We start from the raw sequence: 19,807 nt of genomic DNA on the forward strand, positions 1-19,807 counted from the left end.
CCATAAAAAAAAAGTGTTCTGTAAATATTTTAATGTGTTTTTTGTTTGTTTGCTTTCTATTAAATCAGTAAGTCTCCTTCATTACTCTTCTTTTTATCAGTGATTCTCACCAAGATATAGTTTAACTGTGGAATCTTTGAGACTTACAAGGGATGTGGACATTTTGGTCACTTTATTTCCAAAATTCCTTTCCAAAATGATTACACCAATTTACAGCTCCACCAGCAATAGATTAGTGTGTTAGTATTTCCTCAATCCCTCCAACTCTGCCTATTCCAATCTTTGGTCATCTTTGCCAGTTTTCTGAATGTGAGATGAAACCTCAGGATTTTTATCATTTGCATTACCCTTGTTATTTGGAACATCTTTCATGTGCTTGTTAAATCATTTAGTTTTTCTTAATGAAGTCTAGCATGATATTAGGGTTTTTGGCTATGACATTGTTTCTGGCTCAAATTGAGCTTGTGATCCACTAACATTCCAGGTCATAGTTTACTTCCTCTGCAGATATCCTACAAGTATGAGATGCTTCTAGCCCCATATCCTTTCCCCCATCACATTATTTCTTAACCATCCGCCTTAACCCTATCTTAACATCCACAGAAAACCTTTACCTGTTCTCTGCTACTTGTGCTGTAACCCAGGGCTTATTAAAACTTTTTCCACTTGCTACTCTTTTTACCTGACAATTTTACACAACCCTGGGTATATGAAGATATAAAATAGGTATACAAACCAGACATTTAAAGATAATTATAATTTCTTGACTCCCATATTCAGTTACAAGACTCACTTATGAGGTCTTAAATCACAGTTTAAGAAGGTTTCTATGTAAAAGGTTGGCTAAATTGGTAGGGTATTGGGTCTAGTTCTTACTTCTCTGGGTTCTCCCCTGATTTCACATAAATAATCCCTTTCTTTTGACTAGATAATTTCTCTCAACAATTTCCTTGTTTTTCCCAGTGAGGAAGAAATCCCTAGTGAAGAAGAAGAAGAAGCCATGGTAGCGGAGTACCAGCAGAAGAGAGGTCCTCCCAAGAGGAAGCTGGAAATGGAGGATTATCCCAGCTTCATGGCAAAGCGCTTTGCTGATTTCACAGCCTACAGGAACCGTACGCTACAGAAATGGCACGACAAAACCAGATTGGCTTCAGGCAAGCTGGGAAAGGCAAGTATGTATGTTGGGGGTTGGAGTAGCTTGTGTGTGCACATGCCTGGGGACATGCTCCCTTAGGGTAGGACAGGATTGGTTTTAAGAAAGTGGGATTTTGGCTATCTTTCATGAGAAAAAAAAAATCACATTATGTTAGTAATCAAGAATTCCTCTACTTGCTTTCCTTGCATATACAGAATATTGGGTTAGTTTCATGGTCCTCACAAGCCCTCCCTTCCTCCTCCCCTCTTTAGATCTTGTTATTTTAAATCTCGGCCACTGCTATAATCACTACAGACACAAGTTTTTTTTTTTTTCCCTAAGAAGTACTAGCTCTCTAGAAATCAAATTTGGTGAAAATGAAAAATACTATAGAAATGATTTATTGTCTTTGTTATTGTCTATCTAAGAGAGGGTGTTGGTTAGTCCACTAAAGAGCTTTGGGTGTTTGAGGTTCATTTTGAAAGAACCAGCTACCCACAGCTGTAGTTCTAAATAATAAGCACAGCTGCTCCTCTCCCTGCTGGCGGGAAAAGATAGAGAAGCCGATGCTGCTGCATTCACCCTTGAACTTCTGCATTATCTGACACGGGTTAATGTTGTTTGCTTACAGGGTTTTGGTGCCTTTGAGCGTTCAATCTTGACTCAGATTGACCATATTCTGATGGACAAAGAGAGGTTACTCCGAAGGACACAGACCAAGCGTTCCGTGTACCGTGTACTTGGCAGAGCTGAGCCAGTGGCTCAACCCATTCCCGAGAATTTGCCAGGGCAGCCGGTAAGGGTTCTGTGATGGCAGTGGCTTATGAAGAACAGTATCTGCATGGTTAATTTACTGAAAAGCTGGGCAAGTTCTTGTGGATGTCATTATCCATAGGAAGTCAGCTTTTAAGAGAAGTATAGAGTAGAAAACAAATAGAATCAACATTTTAGAATGAGAAGGAATTGGGAAAGTTATTTTTTTAAAAAGTCACCTGAAATATGGGGGCCTTAAAATCTCATATGCAATAGCTCCTTGTTTTGAGTTTGATTTGAAGCCGTAGGAATCGATTTGATGCAATAGGAACCTAGGGTTTTGATTGATTCTATAAAAACACTTGTATAGAAATTTCTAATTTGGGACTGATCAAAATTGTTGGCTATGTCTTAAAGGCTTCCCCAAACTTGTAATCAGTTTAAAACTGTTTTCCAAATCACACTCTCTTGTGAACCAGTAAAATATCTAAATTCTATACTGTGGACTGTGCTGCCACCATTTAAAACATTAGTGTAGGGCTCTTGGTAGTTTGGATGTAAAGATGGAAACAAGGGGGAAATAGAAACAGAAAGGGAAAGGAGCGAAAGGAAGTTGTAGAGAGGAGGATAGTGACTCAGTTATTTAAGTGTAGAGATTTTAGAAAGTAAAGAGTATTATCAGTGTGTTTTGTGAGCCACTAAGGATCTGCCTTGAATCATTACAAGCAAAAAGCTGGCTATTGGGAAGCACTCCTAGAGAAAACAGCCTGAAGTTAGGATCATTAAATATTTTTTATCACAAGCATTGAACAAATCAAAGAGCTAGATGTCAACCCCCCTGTGAATTTACATTTTAAAAGACAGTGTGTGAGAGAGAGGAAAAAGAAAATTTGGGGTTGTAGATAATCTTAATACAATGCTTTCATTGTGTTCAGGAGTGATTCCATAGATGCAAAGTAACAGTCTACTTTATTAAATTCATTATAGCATGTCTTTCCCTCTAGTACATCTTTAAAATAATTTTTATTGATTTATTTTGTTTTGCATTATTTTAATTTCTCCCAGTATCTTTATCCTTGCCCCTTTCCTGGAGTGCCATCCCATCTAACATAGAATTTTTTAACAGAAAAAAAAAAAAAGAAAACGAAAAACAATTAGTACAATTAAAAAAAAAAAAACTCTGAAAATACTGCAATTTTATTCTACATCCATAAACCTCTCACCTCTGCAAAGAGAATGGGAGTAGAGGAAGAAGTAGTGTTTTATATCTTTTGAAGCCATGTTTGTTTATCATCATTTTACAACATTTACTTTTGATTTTTTTTATGGATGGTTGTTCTTTTCACTTACATAGTTATTGGCACTGTATCTATTATTTGTTGGCTCAGCTTATTTCACCCTGAATCATTTCATAGATGTCTTTCCTTGCTTCTTTGTATTCATCATATTATTGTTTTTTACAGCATGGTAATATTCTATTACATTCATGTACCATGATTTTCCCCCCCACTTTTTAGAAAGTGTTATTCTATTACATAGATATATGTCTATAAATATATGTATATATGTCATTTATCAATAACTATGTTCTTTATGCGCCCCTCTCTCCCCCAAATGTAGTAAAATAGACACATCAGCATGTCTGACATCTTATGCTACATCCTATATCCATCTTCAATTGGTTCTCTATTAAGGAGCGAATAAAAAAATGTAAAATGCTTTTTGCAAATTTTAAGGCATCACTAATGATGATGGTGATAGAAATATGTTTTGTTATTAGCTCTCTAGAATTAAGATTAAATTAATCTGAATTCTAATAGCTTTTAAAAAGTTTGTCTTTATATTATTGTGGTCAGTATCAATTCACACAAGTCTTCCCAAGTTACTCTGTATTCCTTGCTTTAACTCTGTCAGATTTGTAATCTTAATCAGTGAGGGTATTCCCTCTATCCATGCCTTCCTTTCTGTGACTCATATATCCAGAAGTTTGGTATGAAAGTTTATTCAATATGCTAAGAATCTGCCTTGATTTCTCTTGAAATTAAGTTTTGTGAGAGAACTACTGAGCTGTTAGCAGTTTTCCCCTCATGCTCATCACAAAATCAAACTATCTTCTTTATTGTTAATATTTTAATGACATCTTTTCCTCCAGCTCTTAATTCCTTGTTTGGCATGTGTTGCTTTCTACTAACAAACACCCCTCATTTAACCATTGTCTTGTGGGTGATAATATTTTTTGGAAAGTATCATGCTCCATGACTCAGAACCATCTAGCAACACAGGAAGAATATTGATTTTAAAAAGATATGTCCTTGTTTCAAAGAGAAGTTTCTGGAAATCATTAAAAGAACTTTGTGTTTTCCCAAAGGCAATACATTCCAATTGCCTGTTCACTTCTGGGTTCAATTTAACCTTTGTTCAAGATAAATATGTACTAATTGGTGAACTCTAGAGATTACCTACCTGCATATCTAGGCATTTTTCATCCACTTTTTTTTTTTTCCTGTGTATTTTCCTGAATGTCTTAATGGTTATAGATCTTGTCTTGGAGGGCCTGCATCGTTCCTGGATCTGATGCAAAGTCATTTCTTAAGCATTCTATTTCATTCACATTATAATTTTTCATTTCTCATTTTATTTTACTTTTCATTTAACAAGCACTTGTTTTCTCACTTTACTCAGTTTAAAAGATAAAACAATAGTTGTGCAAATATATAATCAAATAAAACAAATCCCCAACTTCTCTATGTTCAAAAACATTCTATCCATGTTAACACAGGATACATAGATATAAGTGGGGTTTGTGATCTTGATCATAAGGATCAGTGAGATCACAGATCTGAATTAATATGCCACAGTTTGTACAATCATTCCCCTATTGATATGTACCCACTTTTTTTTCCTAAATTTTTTTGGGGGGTCATTAAAGAAAACTGCTATAAACATTGAGCTTTTCAGTCTTTGATCTCCTTGTGGATGAACAACACCTAGTCAAAGGGCATTTTAGACACTTTTCTTGAAGAATTAAAAATTTTTTTCAGAATGTTTGGACCAGTTCACAATTCCATCTTTAGTGTCTGTCATCCAAAGCCATTCCAGTGATGACTATTTGCCACTTTGATGGTTACTTGATGACGTTTCAGAATTGTAAAAATCTTCTCATCAGATATTTTTGCTAAAAGTCTTGTCATCCAAGCTAAATTTAGAATGAACAAGTCCAAGAGCTATTTCTCAGTAGGTAATTGGTCAAAGGACTTTAATGGTTTTCAAAAACAAGAAATTCAGCCTATCAACATTTATAATAAGGGATGTGGAGGAGGTGGCTGTATATCACACAAATTTAAAAATCTACACACACACATACTCTTTTCCCTTCCCTCTGCTGATGCAGGAAATAGTGCCGGAAGTTATTGCCAATGCCCATCTGAAGGACTTGGATGAAGAGATCTTTGATGATGATGATTTTTATCACCAGGTATGTTTTTTAGAATCTTACATTTCAGCATATATTGTAGTTTTGAGAAAATTACCAGCTTTGATTTGGACTGGCTTTTAGATTGACATCCTATGTATGATTTAGTGAGTTTCCCCTTTATAATATCAAAACCAGTACGTCTGCCCCATTAAGATTTGTTTACTATACAACAAATCATGCCCATAGAATACTTTGAATTCTTTGATGAGGGGAGAAGGAGATTATTCTTTGTCAGCCACTTCATGATATGTGATTTTTTGTTAGTTATTTGACTTTGTTGTAACACTGTTGTTAAGGTAAGGATCAGGGCCTGACATCTTAACTCCTTTTTGAATGTAATCCTAATTTTTCTGGATGCTTTTTATTGTCTGTTCTGATCAATTCAATGAGTCTTTATTGAGTATCTCATGTGTTCCCACATTCATTAATTAGATTAGAAATGAAAACATCTGTCTATCTTCGAAAAATCATGTAATAATTCTAGTAAAATATGTGAAGATAGAAAGTCTCTAAGTATGTAAAGGGCCACATCTCACATCCTTTTCCTCTTGAACCCTCATTTTTGAATTTGTATTCAATTCTGTGATATTGATGACTTGTATTAAGAGATTTTTAATGTTCGGGCTACCCTGCAGAAGTAAAATCTATTTACTATAATATTGGTTTTCTTGATGTGCCACATTTTTTATTGAATAGACTTTTGCATTTTCCCTATTTATCTTTGGGTTGTACCTTTCCTAATTCAAAAGATGATCAAGGAATTGAGAAAGCAAATTTTCATCAAGGTTTTTTGCTTCTATAATTCTGAAATAGTGAGGAGGTATAGCCAAAAAAAGCTTTAAAACGGTTAGCATTTTCCCTAAAAAGTGAGTGACTATTGTAGAACCCAAAGAATAAGCCAGTTCTATCGAGAGGTTTTTCTGTCTGTGCCTTGAAGGGGGAAAAAAGAAGGGGGGGGAAAAAAGGGGTCCTCATTACTCTCTCATTCCATTTACTCTATAGTATTCTTTTTTAAAATTGTAACTGTACATGAATCTTAAGAGTGATGGTGAGGGGACTGGCTAAGAGGGATTGGTAAGGCTTCAGGTGTTCTCACTTAAGAGTTCCCGATTCTTTCCTCTCCCCTCCCCCCCTTCCCTACATTTTCTTGTCAGCTGAATAGGGAACTCTATTCTATTCTGGAGTGTCTACAGAATGGCATGATCTGGGATATTAATGCTGGATAATTGTGTGAGATCACGAGAGACAATCAGAAATGTTCCAATCCCCATTAATTCAAGTGTGTATTGTTAGATAGAAAGTGCATCATAAATTAAATGGGCTTAATAAAACAAACTGAAATTACTAGGGAGAAGATACTTCCACAGGCAATCCTTAGGCTCTGACATTTTTTTTTTTTGGTCCCGAAGAGACATTTAAAGAGAAATAGCATTAGTTGATTGGCCCTTCATCTTGACTAATAATTTTAACTTCGATAAATTCTGATTTCAGAGTTATGACGAGTCACATCTTAGCTTTTCCCCTTGCTGGTTAATTGGGGTGCTGGGGTTAATCTAAATTAAAACTTAAACTAATAGAGGTCAGTGAGGCAGTCGAAACACCTGAGTAAAACAAATGGGGCTGCCAGGCACAACTTTATCTTGGCTGTTTCCCAAGAGGGAAGTGGCAGCAAATTGGAGTTGTTTCAGCCTTCTGTAAAGGTGAATGATGGGTGACACTTGTTAATGTACAGCATCTCCGGAAACATTCCAGATTGCTTTGCTGCTGTACCAACTGCTGCCATCCGTGCACAGTCAGTAGGAACAGGACCAGTTGCCAACATCTGGCAGCACAGCAAGGAATGGGTGCAAGTCTTGAAACCCCGCAGACTCTAAATATGGTGCTTAGAACAGTGCAGGCTTTAATCACTTACCACTCTTTGGCAGCAGGCTACGACAGCTTATCCCAGCCTCGTACATCACACACCGACATCTGCTGAGCCGCAAGGCAGCTGCACATTCATTTTCCTTTCTTGCTTTTTCTCTTTGCCTTCTACTCCTTCTCTCCTTTCCCCTTTTGCCCCCCTCCCTTCAGCTTTGCTCCCCCTCCCCAAAATGCTTCTTGGGAGAGATGATCTGTAAAGATTACTGCTTCATTGTGTGCAAGTAATTGTGGGGATGCCAGGCCCTTGACAGACACAACGTAGCACCTGTTCTGCTGACCTGGTTAATTTTTTCTGTTGAGTGGGATTTGCCAGAGATTTGGAGCTGAAGCCAATTCAATGATAAGGCTAAAGAAAATGGCTGTATGTTTTCTGTCACCTCCCAATTAAATTGGTTTCATAAAGTGCTTTCCTTTATTTGTCAGGGTAGTAAGCCAGAGCTAAGTATTGCATTCAGAAGCAGTACAATGTATTACAATGGGCCTGTGAGGTTTCATTTTTGTTTTTCATATGGGAACAACGAAGAGCTTGTATGCTGTGTATAATACACATTACAAACTTGCTTCTTTTTTGATCAAACTTAAAGCCCAGACTTTTAAAATCCTTGTGTTTTTTCAAGGAAGATTATAATTGCATTGAATTTTAATGTTTCATTGTAGGATTTCAAAGGCATACTTTGTTAATTCGAGTGTCATTGTGCAAATGTCTTAACAGCTGAAAGTGACACTGAACCTATTCTGCATTCCCTATTGCAGTTTTAAACAGTGTCTTTGAGAAATTCCAGCAAAGTTTTTCTTAAATTTGCCTTGATATAAACATACTCAATTTTTAAATAATTGAGTTAAATTTGCTTACAACCTATGTAAGTTTTTCCTTTAGATGAGTACCAACTTACTAAGCTGATGCCAATTGATATTTTTAATTAAAAATAAATTCTGCAGTTTTGTGATGACTAGTGGTTTGAGGGGCACTTGATGAGATTTGATAAAGGAAAGTGAAATATTCACTTGCTGAAAGTGTTCTAATCTTATACTCCAAAAGGAATTATCTTACTCAGACTTAGCTTTTTTGTCAGTACCAAAACTCTTCACAGAGGACACTGGGACATGCCTGTGAACAATCAAGAATGTTTGTAAACTTTTTTGGGCAAGGAGGGAATATTCTGTTAATTCTTGTCTACTCCCTAACAACTTTGTGAATGAATTTTCTTTAAATATAAACTGCCCCATCTATTTTTCCCCCTCATTGTTAGAGAATTTTCTGATTCTGTAAGACTTGCTTTCTTGCAGCTAATTTGCCAGAGATTATGACATTAAAACTATGCAAGGTATAGCTCTTTACTCAGATTTTTTCATAAGCCCATAAGAAAATTTTAACTAGTTTGTTTACAGCTTACAGGAACCAGTTGAACTGAGTTATATACAAATCAATGCTTGAATTTCTGAGGGCTCGTTAGGATTTCGCATGTTGCTTCTGGCTCTCTTTAGTTTTGTACTGGCTGTTCCCATCATTTTGAATTGAACTGGCAGAGTAGAGAAAAGCATAATAGGTTTTGCTTTTCTGGTGCCCAGTTTGATGGGTTAAATTTCTCCTCTGATTTGCTGTCAGGACATGTCTATGACTGTCCTTGGTCACATGCTGAGTTTTTGTCTCCCAGGCATTTGATAATGCCATAAACAAGTAATTACTAATCCAGTGAACTATTAAAAGTCGATAATGTTGAGAAATAGAGAAGAGGCAAGCTTTCTGACAAGATGGTTTACTTTAATTAAATTGGTGAGTGATTAATATGGACAGTTGATCGGGTTGCTTTAATTGGATGCATTTAGATTTTTTGTGTGTGAATAAGAGATGTTTTCAAGCCATTCCTAAGGTTAATGGCATTAGTGTTCTTATTGTTATCATGTTTTTTTCCTTATGGTTCAGTTGATAGTTAACAACATTATGAAGTTTGATTTTTGAATCATCTTTTTAATGAGGTGTTGGAAAAAGAGCAAATTTCTGTTGTTGAAAGAGCATCCCATTTTTAAATATTATCAAATAATTCTATCATTTGGGAAGTCTATATAGTGAAAAAATTGTTGAAATCTATTATAAATAGAAAGGCTTTTATAGTAATTTTAAAAAATTGTCAAATAGAGTATATAGATTTGAATGATGGGGGCTGTGATTTAAAAATAGCTAGGACTCTGACTAATAAGTTATTCTTTTGATAGACAATGGCCATGTAAAAAAAATTCCCAAAATCAAATCAACCACATATTTCTCTCTTTTTCCTCTTTCTCTCCCCCTTTCTAAAAAACATTTATCTACACTTAGACATATACATGTGTATATTAGTAACCATAAAATTTTAGTAGCAATAGTCATTTTGCTGCAAAATTCTTCTTCAGATGTGTGTGGTTTTATTTTTGGTAAAGCGTGTCCTTAAAAAAATCTTTACAAAAAATTCTGCTATTTGTAGGTCTGTCAACTTTCAAATCCAGATGGTGCATCAGTATTGGCATTTGATCGATAGTCTGTGCTTACTGTAATGCAGTCTGCACAGGATGGAAGGCCCAAAGTCACACTTTAAATGCAAGGCCCGGAAACTTCATCAAATAGCAGCTGAGAGGGAAGGTACACATGAATGGTCCCTCATTTCTTCCGGTGTTCTTGTTTCAAGAAGTATCAGAGCATGACTTCACTTAACTTAAAAAAAAAAGTCTAAAACAAAGGCAAAACCAAAGCATGTGATACTTCATGGGATAAACCAGCAAAGAATTGGCTGGAAGCTATTGAGGAAACTTTTTCAAACAAATAGTATGCAAGGAGTTTGTTAAACAAATATGTGGCCAAAACACTCTTGTTTATACTTAATAAGTATTAATAAGTTGTTAGCTGGTTACATGTAAATTAAACACAGGCTTCTGGCAGTCTTTTAATGAAGAATTTGCTGCTCCTCAAGAATCATGGAACTCTACCAATTACCATTAAATTAAATTAGTGCCTTAGTATTAAATATCAATGTATTGCTTTTACAAGTTAACTGTCATTTGAATATAGCACTTAACAATATAAGAGTTAACTGAAAGTTCTCTTCCTGGAGATTTAGATACCAAGGGTTAGTGTTTGAATCTTGTGAGAGTTTCCCTGAACAATGTGATGGAATCAGAGAGTTAGGAGATCTGGATTTCTATGACATTGTTGGATCCCATTTCACCTACATTGCATCTTTCTTTGTAACATAATTCAGAGTTGTATTATTTAGTAAGCATGCATCTGATTTTGCTGTCTTCTGAGACATTTTCAAAGGAGGGAGGAAGATTGTCAATGATTTTATTAAAATTTTGAGTGGAAAAAGTGAAGCAAAAAGAAAGATCTCTTCTCTGATATTAAAAGACCACCTACCTTAGTTTTTAATATCATTTGTGCTCATTTAGCAGCAGAATACTTCTTTACAAAAACTTGGTAGATTTCCTAAAGGCATTTATTTTCTCATATTAATCAGACTAATCTTAAGAATTCCTATCCAATAAAAGCCCAGAATGATGCAAGTTCCTTTTTATCCAAGATTATAAACTACAGTGAGAAGGCAAATGTAGCTACTAGTTCCTATTGCATATTATTTCAGAGGGGAAAGTTCTTTAGTCTTGTTCCAATTTGTCTTCTAAGTTATAGGATAAAACTTGAAGAATAAGCTGGAATAAGTTCTGGAAATCCTAATAGATTCTTATGAATTATGACTATGAATGATTTTCCTGTACCTCTTTTAGAGCATAACTACAATATTTTACTCTCATAAAAAGGAGAAATTATCATGGAGTAGCCTGAATGAAAAAGTAAGCAGAGGCCCTAAGTCATATTCACTTTCCTTATTATAGTAAGGCCCACTGACGTCATTTCCCCTTTTGTACAGGTGAAAAATAGTGGGGCTAGTGAATTCACCTAGACCTTTGTATAGAGTTCAAATACCTTTTTTTAAAAAATTTATTTATGTGGAAAGTGGGAAAGAAAGTAAAGAGAAGTATGACTCAAATAAAAGAAAGGCTTTTAGAGTTGAAATTGCTTAATTCTTACTCTGTCTTCACACATCAGGGCTTAATGCTGATGGTGATTTACTTACACTTCCTAGTTAATAATTAGACATTGGGAGACACTATATATCACAGCTAATGAAACAGGTGGGATCTGATGAGAAAGTTTTCTGTTTTGACTAATAAATTTTAGCCTCAGTGGCCAAGCTTAGTGAAATATTAGGGCTTTGAAAGTATTTTTCTGAGAAAACAGTGTTACTTTATTCAGTAAATGAATTTATCATTCATTTGGAATCACAAGCTTTAGATAGCTCTGGAGTATAGGCAGAATGCAACACTGAATCAGTAAGCGGAAAAACTAATCAAATCCTTAAAGACCAGAGGCAGTGAGGCAGAGATAGACAGACTTTTCCAGTGGTAGCCTCTGGCTATATCCCCTTTTATTTTAGTAACTAGCAGTAGGTAATTTATAACTTCACTATTAAGAGTTATACTAGTTATAAGATGTTTATTAGCTTTATTTTGTATATTCTGATTTCTCTGTTTGCATTTCTTTTTCTGAATAAAATGCCTTTTTCCTTTAAATACTTAGCTGCTCTTCACTCTCTAGTCACTGTCATGAAGGCCGTTTGTTATTTAATAGTACTAACGTAGCTTTTATCCACACTTTGAGGAACAAAAAATTTCCTGGCCCCATGATTTAAAATATAGTAACTCGTAGTTTGTAGGACTGGCTTCTTTTAATATTAAGATTAATTACTTCTCTAAATCTGTTTGTATGCTAGCTGTTATAGATCTCTGTTATATTTCTAAACCAGAAGTAGCCCAAGCTAATGAATCTTTTGGTAAAAAATAGTTTCATACCAAAATCATATGATCTGAGTGAGAGTGGAAGCTCGTCAGTTGAAGGATGACTAAATAAGTTATGGTATATGAATGTAATGGAACATTATTATTCTATAAGAAATGATGAGCAGGATGATTTCAGAGAGACTTGGAGAGACTTACATGAACTGATGCTAAGTGAAGTGAGTAGAACCAAAGACATCATACACAGCAGCAACAAGATTATAGGATGATCCATTGTGATGGACATTGGTTCTTTTCAACAGCAAGGTGATTCAAGCCAGTTTCAGTGGTCTTGTGATGGAGAGAGCCATCTGCAAATTGAGAGAGAATTTGGGGGCTGAGTGTGGAATACAACATAGCGTTTTCACCTTTTTTGTTTTCTTATTTTTTCTTTACTTTTTGATCTGATTTTTCTTGTATAGCACAATAACTATGGAAATATGTGTAGAAGAATTGCCCATGTTTAACATATATTGGATTTACTTGCCGTCTAGGGAAGAGGATGGAGAAAGGGAGAGAGAATACAAAGTTTTGTAAAGGTGAATGTTGAAAACTGTTTATGCATATGTTTGAAAATAAAAAGCTTTAAAAAATAAAGCTATAATTTGGGCAATCTAAAAAAAAAAAAAGATCTGAGCGAACCTTCAAAGTCTTAATTTTTGCTGACCTGTCAATCCACAAATCTTTATTAAAACACTTCTCTGTGCTGGGTCCAGTACTAGGTGCTGGAGATACAAATACAAATTCTGAAACAGACCCTGCTCTCAAGAAGCTTACATTCTAATGGGAATGGGATTGGGGGAAAGACAAAAGATAAATATGCATAGAGGAGAAGAATTGATAAAAAGTAATTAAGTTAGTTAGCAAGGTGGAGCATTAGCGATTGGTCAGGAAAGGCTTCATGCAGAAGATGATGTCCGAGGTGTTCCCTAAAGAGAAAGAGGAACTCTGAGGCAGAAGTAAGAGGAGAATGCTTTACAGGTATGACAGATGACCATTTTAGGAGTGTAAAGAACAGAGTGAAAGCCATTTGGCTGGGCCACAGAATTCAGGATTGAGAATGATTCCTTCAGGAGCAGCTAGGTGGCGCAGTGTTTAGAGCACCAACCCTAAAGTCAGGAGTTGTTTCTGAGTTCAAATTTGATCTCAGATACTTAATACTTCCCAACTGTGTGACCCTGGGCAAGTCACTTAACCCCAATTGTCTGGGGGTAGGGGGGAGGAAGATAGAGAATGATTCCTTCAGAGACTGAAAGAGTAGAAGAGAGAATGGGTAGAATAAAAGAATGTTGAGATGAGGGTGATCACATGGAGTCATCAGAATTTTCTTAATAAAGTACAAGTTGAGATGGCACTTGGCTGAAGAGAAAAATGGAAATGTGGGAAACTGGAGGAGAAGAGAGAAGATTGAGAACAGCTTTGTTGAAGTTGAAGGATTGCCTTACTACCATGAGAGTCCAGTTGAAGTTGGATAATATGGATTTATGGGTCAGTATAATTGTGTGGCTTCCTCCAGCTTCTTTCAGTCGCACATGAGTCTGAATGGGGGTAATCTAGGGCTGCCATTTGGTAAGAGATGACAGGTAATAGGACAAGGGTTTGAGATAGTAGAGAATAATATACAGTATAAAGTTGAATTGGCTATCAGGTAGCAATTGGAAAAGAAGGAAAGTGAGAAAAGACTGAAGAGGGGAGAAGGGCTTTGGAGGAATTGATGAATTGATGAAGAATAGGTTTTCAGTACTAGATTTGGATATCAATACTGACTTAATAACTAGTGGTGTGACCTTTGATATGCCACTTACTTTCCCTGATGAACCTCATTTTTCCTAATCTATAAAGTGTATCGGACAAAGTGAGCCCCAAAGACCCTTCCAAATCTAACATTTGGTGATAACGGATTTCCTGGGTCATATAACCCCTTGTTGGAAGAGCTACCAGTTCTCCACGCATCTTTCCCTTTTTGTTATTCCTAGCTCTGATAAAACCAGTTTTCTGGTGTAGCTTCTTTATCCCCTCAAAACAGGAGTCTTTACCCCAAAAAGAGTACTCTGAGACCTGATTAAGTTTCCTGGGCTTCCTCAACATAGCTTTCTGGTCATTTAGAGCCCTTTAGAGTCTTACGTGGCCCGTAACACTCCTGAGATTCAAATGCCATTGGGAATGTTTGACAAAACAAATGAAAATCGTACAAAACATAGATAATATAGATTAGTCAATATGTGGCTCATAGGGATCCTTATTTATGATTTAATAGCCCCTCTTTCTAGTTAAGTTTGACAGCATTGACCTAGGGGCATTTAAAAGAAAGTTCTACTCCAGTGGAGTCTAGGCTTCTTAGATTTGGTGGTGCCTGAGACCATGTCCATACTATCATCACCAACTGGCCAGATGGGTTTTCAAATATAGATAGAGGGGACTGTGTCCAGAGCAGCTAAGTACCCCTGCATCTTTACAGTATAAGAGCAAAATAAAGATCCTCTTTGTTAAATGTTTAGTGACTTGTGGGTGTGTCATTTTATCCTGGCATTGAACCTGAATTAATTTGGTGTGGCACCTCTGACAGTAGCCTAGAAAGCCCTAGAAAATGGAATGAAAGAATTAAAGTTGGTCAACAGAATTCTATACAATGAGAAGTCATTGTTTCTGAACGGTTTTTAAAAATAGCTTTTTATTTTTCAATATGCATGCAAAAATTAGTTTTCAACATTCACCCTTGTAAAATTTTGTGTTCCAAATTTTTCTCCATCCTTCCTCTCCTCCTCCCCTAGACAGAAAGTAGTCCAAATAGCTTAAACGTGCAATTCTTCCAAACATATTTCCACATTTATCATGTTCACAAGAAAATCAGATCAAAAAGGGAAAAAAATGAGAAGGAAAAAAAAACAAGCAAGCAAAAACCAACAAGGATAAAAAAAACTATGCTGTGCTCCACATTCAGTTCTGCCAGTCCTCTTTGTGGATGGAGATGGCCCTCTCCATCACAAGTCTATTGGAATTGCCTTCAATCACCTCATTGTTGAAAAGAGTCAAAGTCCATCACAGATGATCATCACCTAATATTATTGTTGCTGTGTAGTATTCTTTTAGTTCTACTTCTTTTACTCAGCACCAGTTCATTTAAGTCTCTTCAAGTTGAAATCAGCCTGCTGATCATTTCTTATACAACAATAATATTCCTTATTGTTCTATAAGAAATGATCAGCTGGATGATTCCAGAGGCCTGGAGAGACTTACATGAACTGATGCTGAGTGAAATGAACAGAACCAGGAAATCATTGTACATGGCAACAACAAGATTATGTGATTATCAGTTCTGATAAATGTGGCTCTTTTCAACAGTGAGATAATTGAGGTCAGTTCCAATAATCTTGTGATTAAGAGAGCCATGTGTATACCCAGAGAGAGGACTGTAAGGAACAGGGTGGATTAAAACATAGCATTTTACTCTTTGTAGTTTTCTTGAATTTTACTTTCTTTCTCATTTTTTGGATTGAATTTTTCTTATGCAGCAAGATAATTGTATAAATATGTATGCTTATTTTGGATTTAACATTTAACATATGTTAAACATGTTTAACATATATTGCCATCTAGAGGAGGGGAAAATTGGAGCACAAGTTTTTTCAAGGGTCAGTGTTGAAAAAATTATCCCTGCATGTGCTTTGAAAATTAAAAACTTCAATTACAAAAAAATTCTGTCACACTCATATACCATAACGTGTTTGGCCATTCCCCAACTGATGGGCATCCACTCAGTTTCCAATTCCTTGCCATTACTGAAAGAGCAAAACATTTTTGCACAGGTGGGTCCTTTTCCCTTTTTTATGATCTCTTTGGGATACAGACCCAGTAGAGACACTGCTGGATCAAAGGTCTGCACAGTTGGATAGCATTACTTGGAATTAGAAAGACCTGGATGTGAATCTTGCCTTTGACACTTAAGTTGCTTTCGTATGATCATTCAGCTAACTGTTAAGCCTCAACTTCTTCCTTCTGTGAAACGGAGAGAATGTTGAGAGACCAAAAGAGATGATATGGGTAAAGTACTTTTTTGTTCTAAAGAGATCTATATAAACCTATATAAAGCTCTTTTTACTATTGCTGTCATTGTCAGGTTCATTTATCCAAAACTTAAACTAAATAAGGCATAAGGAAGTAATGGTTGCCTGACCATTCCTTATCCAGATTATCACTAAGAAGTTTAATAAAATCCTAACTCAAAACGTTAGTTAGCACATTTGTTTTTTTAACCAATAATTGGTCCATTTTCATGGATTTCTCCATATCCCTGGCCTTTCCTTTTCCCTAATATTTAGTTACTTTTGGCTATTCTACAACTTAACAGCTAAAGAGCCTTTCTCAGAAGAAGAGGAACTTTAAAAGCCCAATTTTATGTAGCAGCAATTTTGACCAGTTAGATATGGAAACATTTAAATCTGTTGTCTTAAGTTCAGATTTTGGATTAGATTACTTGTGGATTTCCATTACTCTGTGCTATACTTGAATTTTAATAATAAAGGTAATTAAGAGTCACATTTGAGAACAGAGTTATCCAGAAATATGTTCATGAAAAAACACTGGAACTTGGAACCATGTCATGTCAATAAGACAGAGGCAGAGAGATAGTGTAGTGAAGAAAGTGGTGCATTTGAAATTAGAGGAGATGAGTTCAAATTCTTGATTAGCCTCGATTCACTTTATGGCACCTTGGGCAAAAAACTTAAATGTTTCTGGTTTTCACTTCCCTCATCTTTATAAAAAAGAGGTTAGAATTTAGTTCTAGATCCATAATCTTATTGAGACTGTGAAAAGTTGGAAAACAGTGACTTGTGTTTAAGATTGGATAGATAACCTCACTTCATAAAAAAAGATATTTAAATATATAGTATAATAGGAAAATACTCAGAAATCAAAGAATGCTACAAGTAGATGAAAAGGGGTTAAGTGGAGGAATGCCAAAGATCTTTCCTTTCTTTTTAAAAGCCAGATAAGAAAGGAGAGTGCATGATGATTAGTAGATTGTTACTTGGACTTCTTGCAGAGTTCTTTTGCGTGCTTCTTAAATTACCTGTGCTTCTTAGGAAAATAGGGATAATATGTAGAGATACTTACAAAGAGCTTTGAGCCAAAATGTCTCTTGTGAGATAGGTAGTCAAAATATTTGTATCAGCTCCATTTTGCAGAAGAGGAAATTGAGAATCAGAAAGATTAAATGATTTATACTTGTTCCACAACTGGCCCAGTTAGTAGCAGAGTCAAAATTTAAACTCAGTTCTTGACTCCAGTACTTGTTTTACTCTGAGAATGTCTGGGCTTCATCTGCACCTTAGTTTAACTACTTTAATTGGATTGCTAACATTGAGCTAAGCTGTGTGAATAAGGGAGGTAGAAGAGGAAAACTAAGAAAGTTTTAGAGGTTGGGGTACAATTTTTTGGAATGGGGGATACCAGATGTGGACTGGAATCCTAAAGTAAGGAGTTGGGACAGCCAACAGATCACATGGGGGCACTTGATAACTAGAGAATGAGTTAGATAACATGCCAGGACATATGAGGAAAGGCATCAAAAGGGAAGTGAAGGGTACTCCTAATGGTAGCAAATATTGGTTTTTTACTGGAAATAATCTTGGTACCAATAAGCATCATTTCAGTGCATACTTGGATAGATATCTAGTATATTCTGTAGATGTCAAATAGAGTATTGTGTAAATTGAAACATTGGTATCACCATACAAAACATGAAAAGTGTCTTCTAACTAACATCATTAAATTATTCCATGAAAATTTGATGTTGGGCCGAAAACATTACAAAAACAGTTGTTTCCATAGGAACAATGTTCTTAATGGGTGTTGATCTGAACCTTACAGTGGAAATTTCTGGGCCATTAAGTGAGATTTGGCAATATACTGCATTATTAACATTGTATAAAATGATGTTGCCCAGGCAGCATTTTACCATGTCTACCTGCCTACAGAAGTCGGTGTAAATTGAAACTCTAGCTCCAAGTCAGATAGTATCTATGTTCCACCTTATAAAGATTTCTCATAATGTGTGTTTAGCAAAAGACAACGTTTATACCAATGGGAATCAGTGCATTGTGGATATTAAGATTAAAGAACATTAAAGCCATCCCTCATTATGGTTAGTCAAAAAAGTAATAGACCCTTGACTTACAGGATCATAAAATTTGAAACTAGAAAGGAATTTAGAGATCATTTAGTTTAGTTCTTTCATTTAACAGTTAAGAAAACTGAGGCCCAAATATGTTAAGTGACTTGCCCACACATACTCACGTATTTTTGAGTAGTGGGGTTAAGGTTAAAAGCTAGGTCTTCTGATTCCAAAATCCCTTCTCCCTACAGCATGCTGTTTTGCTACCTCTTACTAATTTATGGGGGTGGATAGAATGCCTTGATGGGGAGTCAATGACAGTGGTACCTAATCTTTTATACTGATACAGAAGATTAACAAATACCCAGATTCCTGCCTTTCACATCTTCTCTACTACTTACAGTGCCCCTGACTAATTCCATTCAAGATGTAGTTACCTTTATAAGTCAGAATTCATTTCCTCCTAGAAAAATGAAATATTAATAGTGGTTAGCTATACAGGATTCAATTCAAAAAGTTCTTATTAAGTATGTATTCTGTGCATTGTGCCTGGGTCCTGGGAATATAAAAACAAAAAAGATAACAAAATAGATATTCTCTCAAGGAGCTTATATTTTACATGGTAGGCCAGGTAGTTTGTGGACTGACAAGGACATTAAAGCATATTTATCCTAATGTTTCCATGAGAAACTGTGCTTTAAAGGACTTATACTCTTTTTTAGTTTGGGGACTACATTCATAATTTGAAGACATTTTATAGATTTCATTTTCATTCTGAGAACTACTATAAAAAATTGTGTCATCAAGGAAACCATTTGATTTTGGAAAAAACCCAACAACTTTAATAGAAGTGTAAATTTTAATATTAGTAAAAAATCTTTTATTCCTAGTTTAAAAACAAGATTATGCTTTTAAAGCAGAACTTAGTGCAACAATAAATTTTGCATCTCACATCCTAGAAATGTTATCTCTCAGTAAGTATTAAAATGACCCATTTCCCTCTAAATTTGATATAAACAACAAGCATGTAAACAACTTGCTTATTTATAATTTTTGCTTGCTTTCTCTTTCCTATCTTGGATGTAGCGAGTTCTTTAAAATATTAGAAATGAGTAAGTTAGACATAACCAAAAAACAACATTCCCAAATAATGAATGACTAAATAGAAATAACAGTGTAAGTCATTTTGGCTATGAAGGTGACAGGTCATACTTTAAAATGCAGACCAGAATTTGTACACAGTGAGTTCTAAAATAAATGCTACCCCAACTTAGGATTTGAATTGTAGAAGCCCAATTGTAAGCTTAATAGATCTGTTGGAGTTGTTATGTAGCTCCAATACTTAGACTCTGAGAAATGTAGGATGGGGCTTCCTTCTGAAAAAGGCATTTCCTGTTATACCAGTCAAAACCACCATGTGCACTTTCTCCCTTATAAGTGCTACTGCCCTTGTGCCATGGGACCAGAGAGACTAGGAAACCCAGAGCAGTTGTGATCCTAGTGGAGAAAGAACTACATAAAGTAAAGGCAATGAAAGGCAGCT

At 35.6% G+C, this 19,807-nt stretch overlaps 1 protein-coding gene across 1 annotated transcript in view; it reads left to right on the forward strand.

Annotated features, from left to right (window-relative positions):
* The window catches only part of AATF (apoptosis antagonizing transcription factor), a 95,122-nt gene that overhangs the window by 35,651 nt on the left and 39,664 nt on the right, over window positions 1-19,807 (forward strand). The window contains exons 6-8 of the mRNA XM_031966545.1: window positions 964-1,168; window positions 1,767-1,931; window positions 5,280-5,363. Of these exons, the coding sequence (XP_031822405.1) occupies window positions 964-1,168; window positions 1,767-1,931; window positions 5,280-5,363 (454 nt within the window). The remainder of the gene's footprint in view (window positions 1-963; window positions 1,169-1,766; window positions 1,932-5,279; window positions 5,364-19,807) is intronic.

This window comes from Sarcophilus harrisii, chromosome 4, assembly GCF_902635505.1.
Source record: "Sarcophilus harrisii chromosome 4, mSarHar1.11, whole genome shotgun sequence".
NCBI classification, from domain to species: domain Eukaryota; kingdom Metazoa; phylum Chordata; class Mammalia; order Dasyuromorphia; family Dasyuridae; genus Sarcophilus; species Sarcophilus harrisii.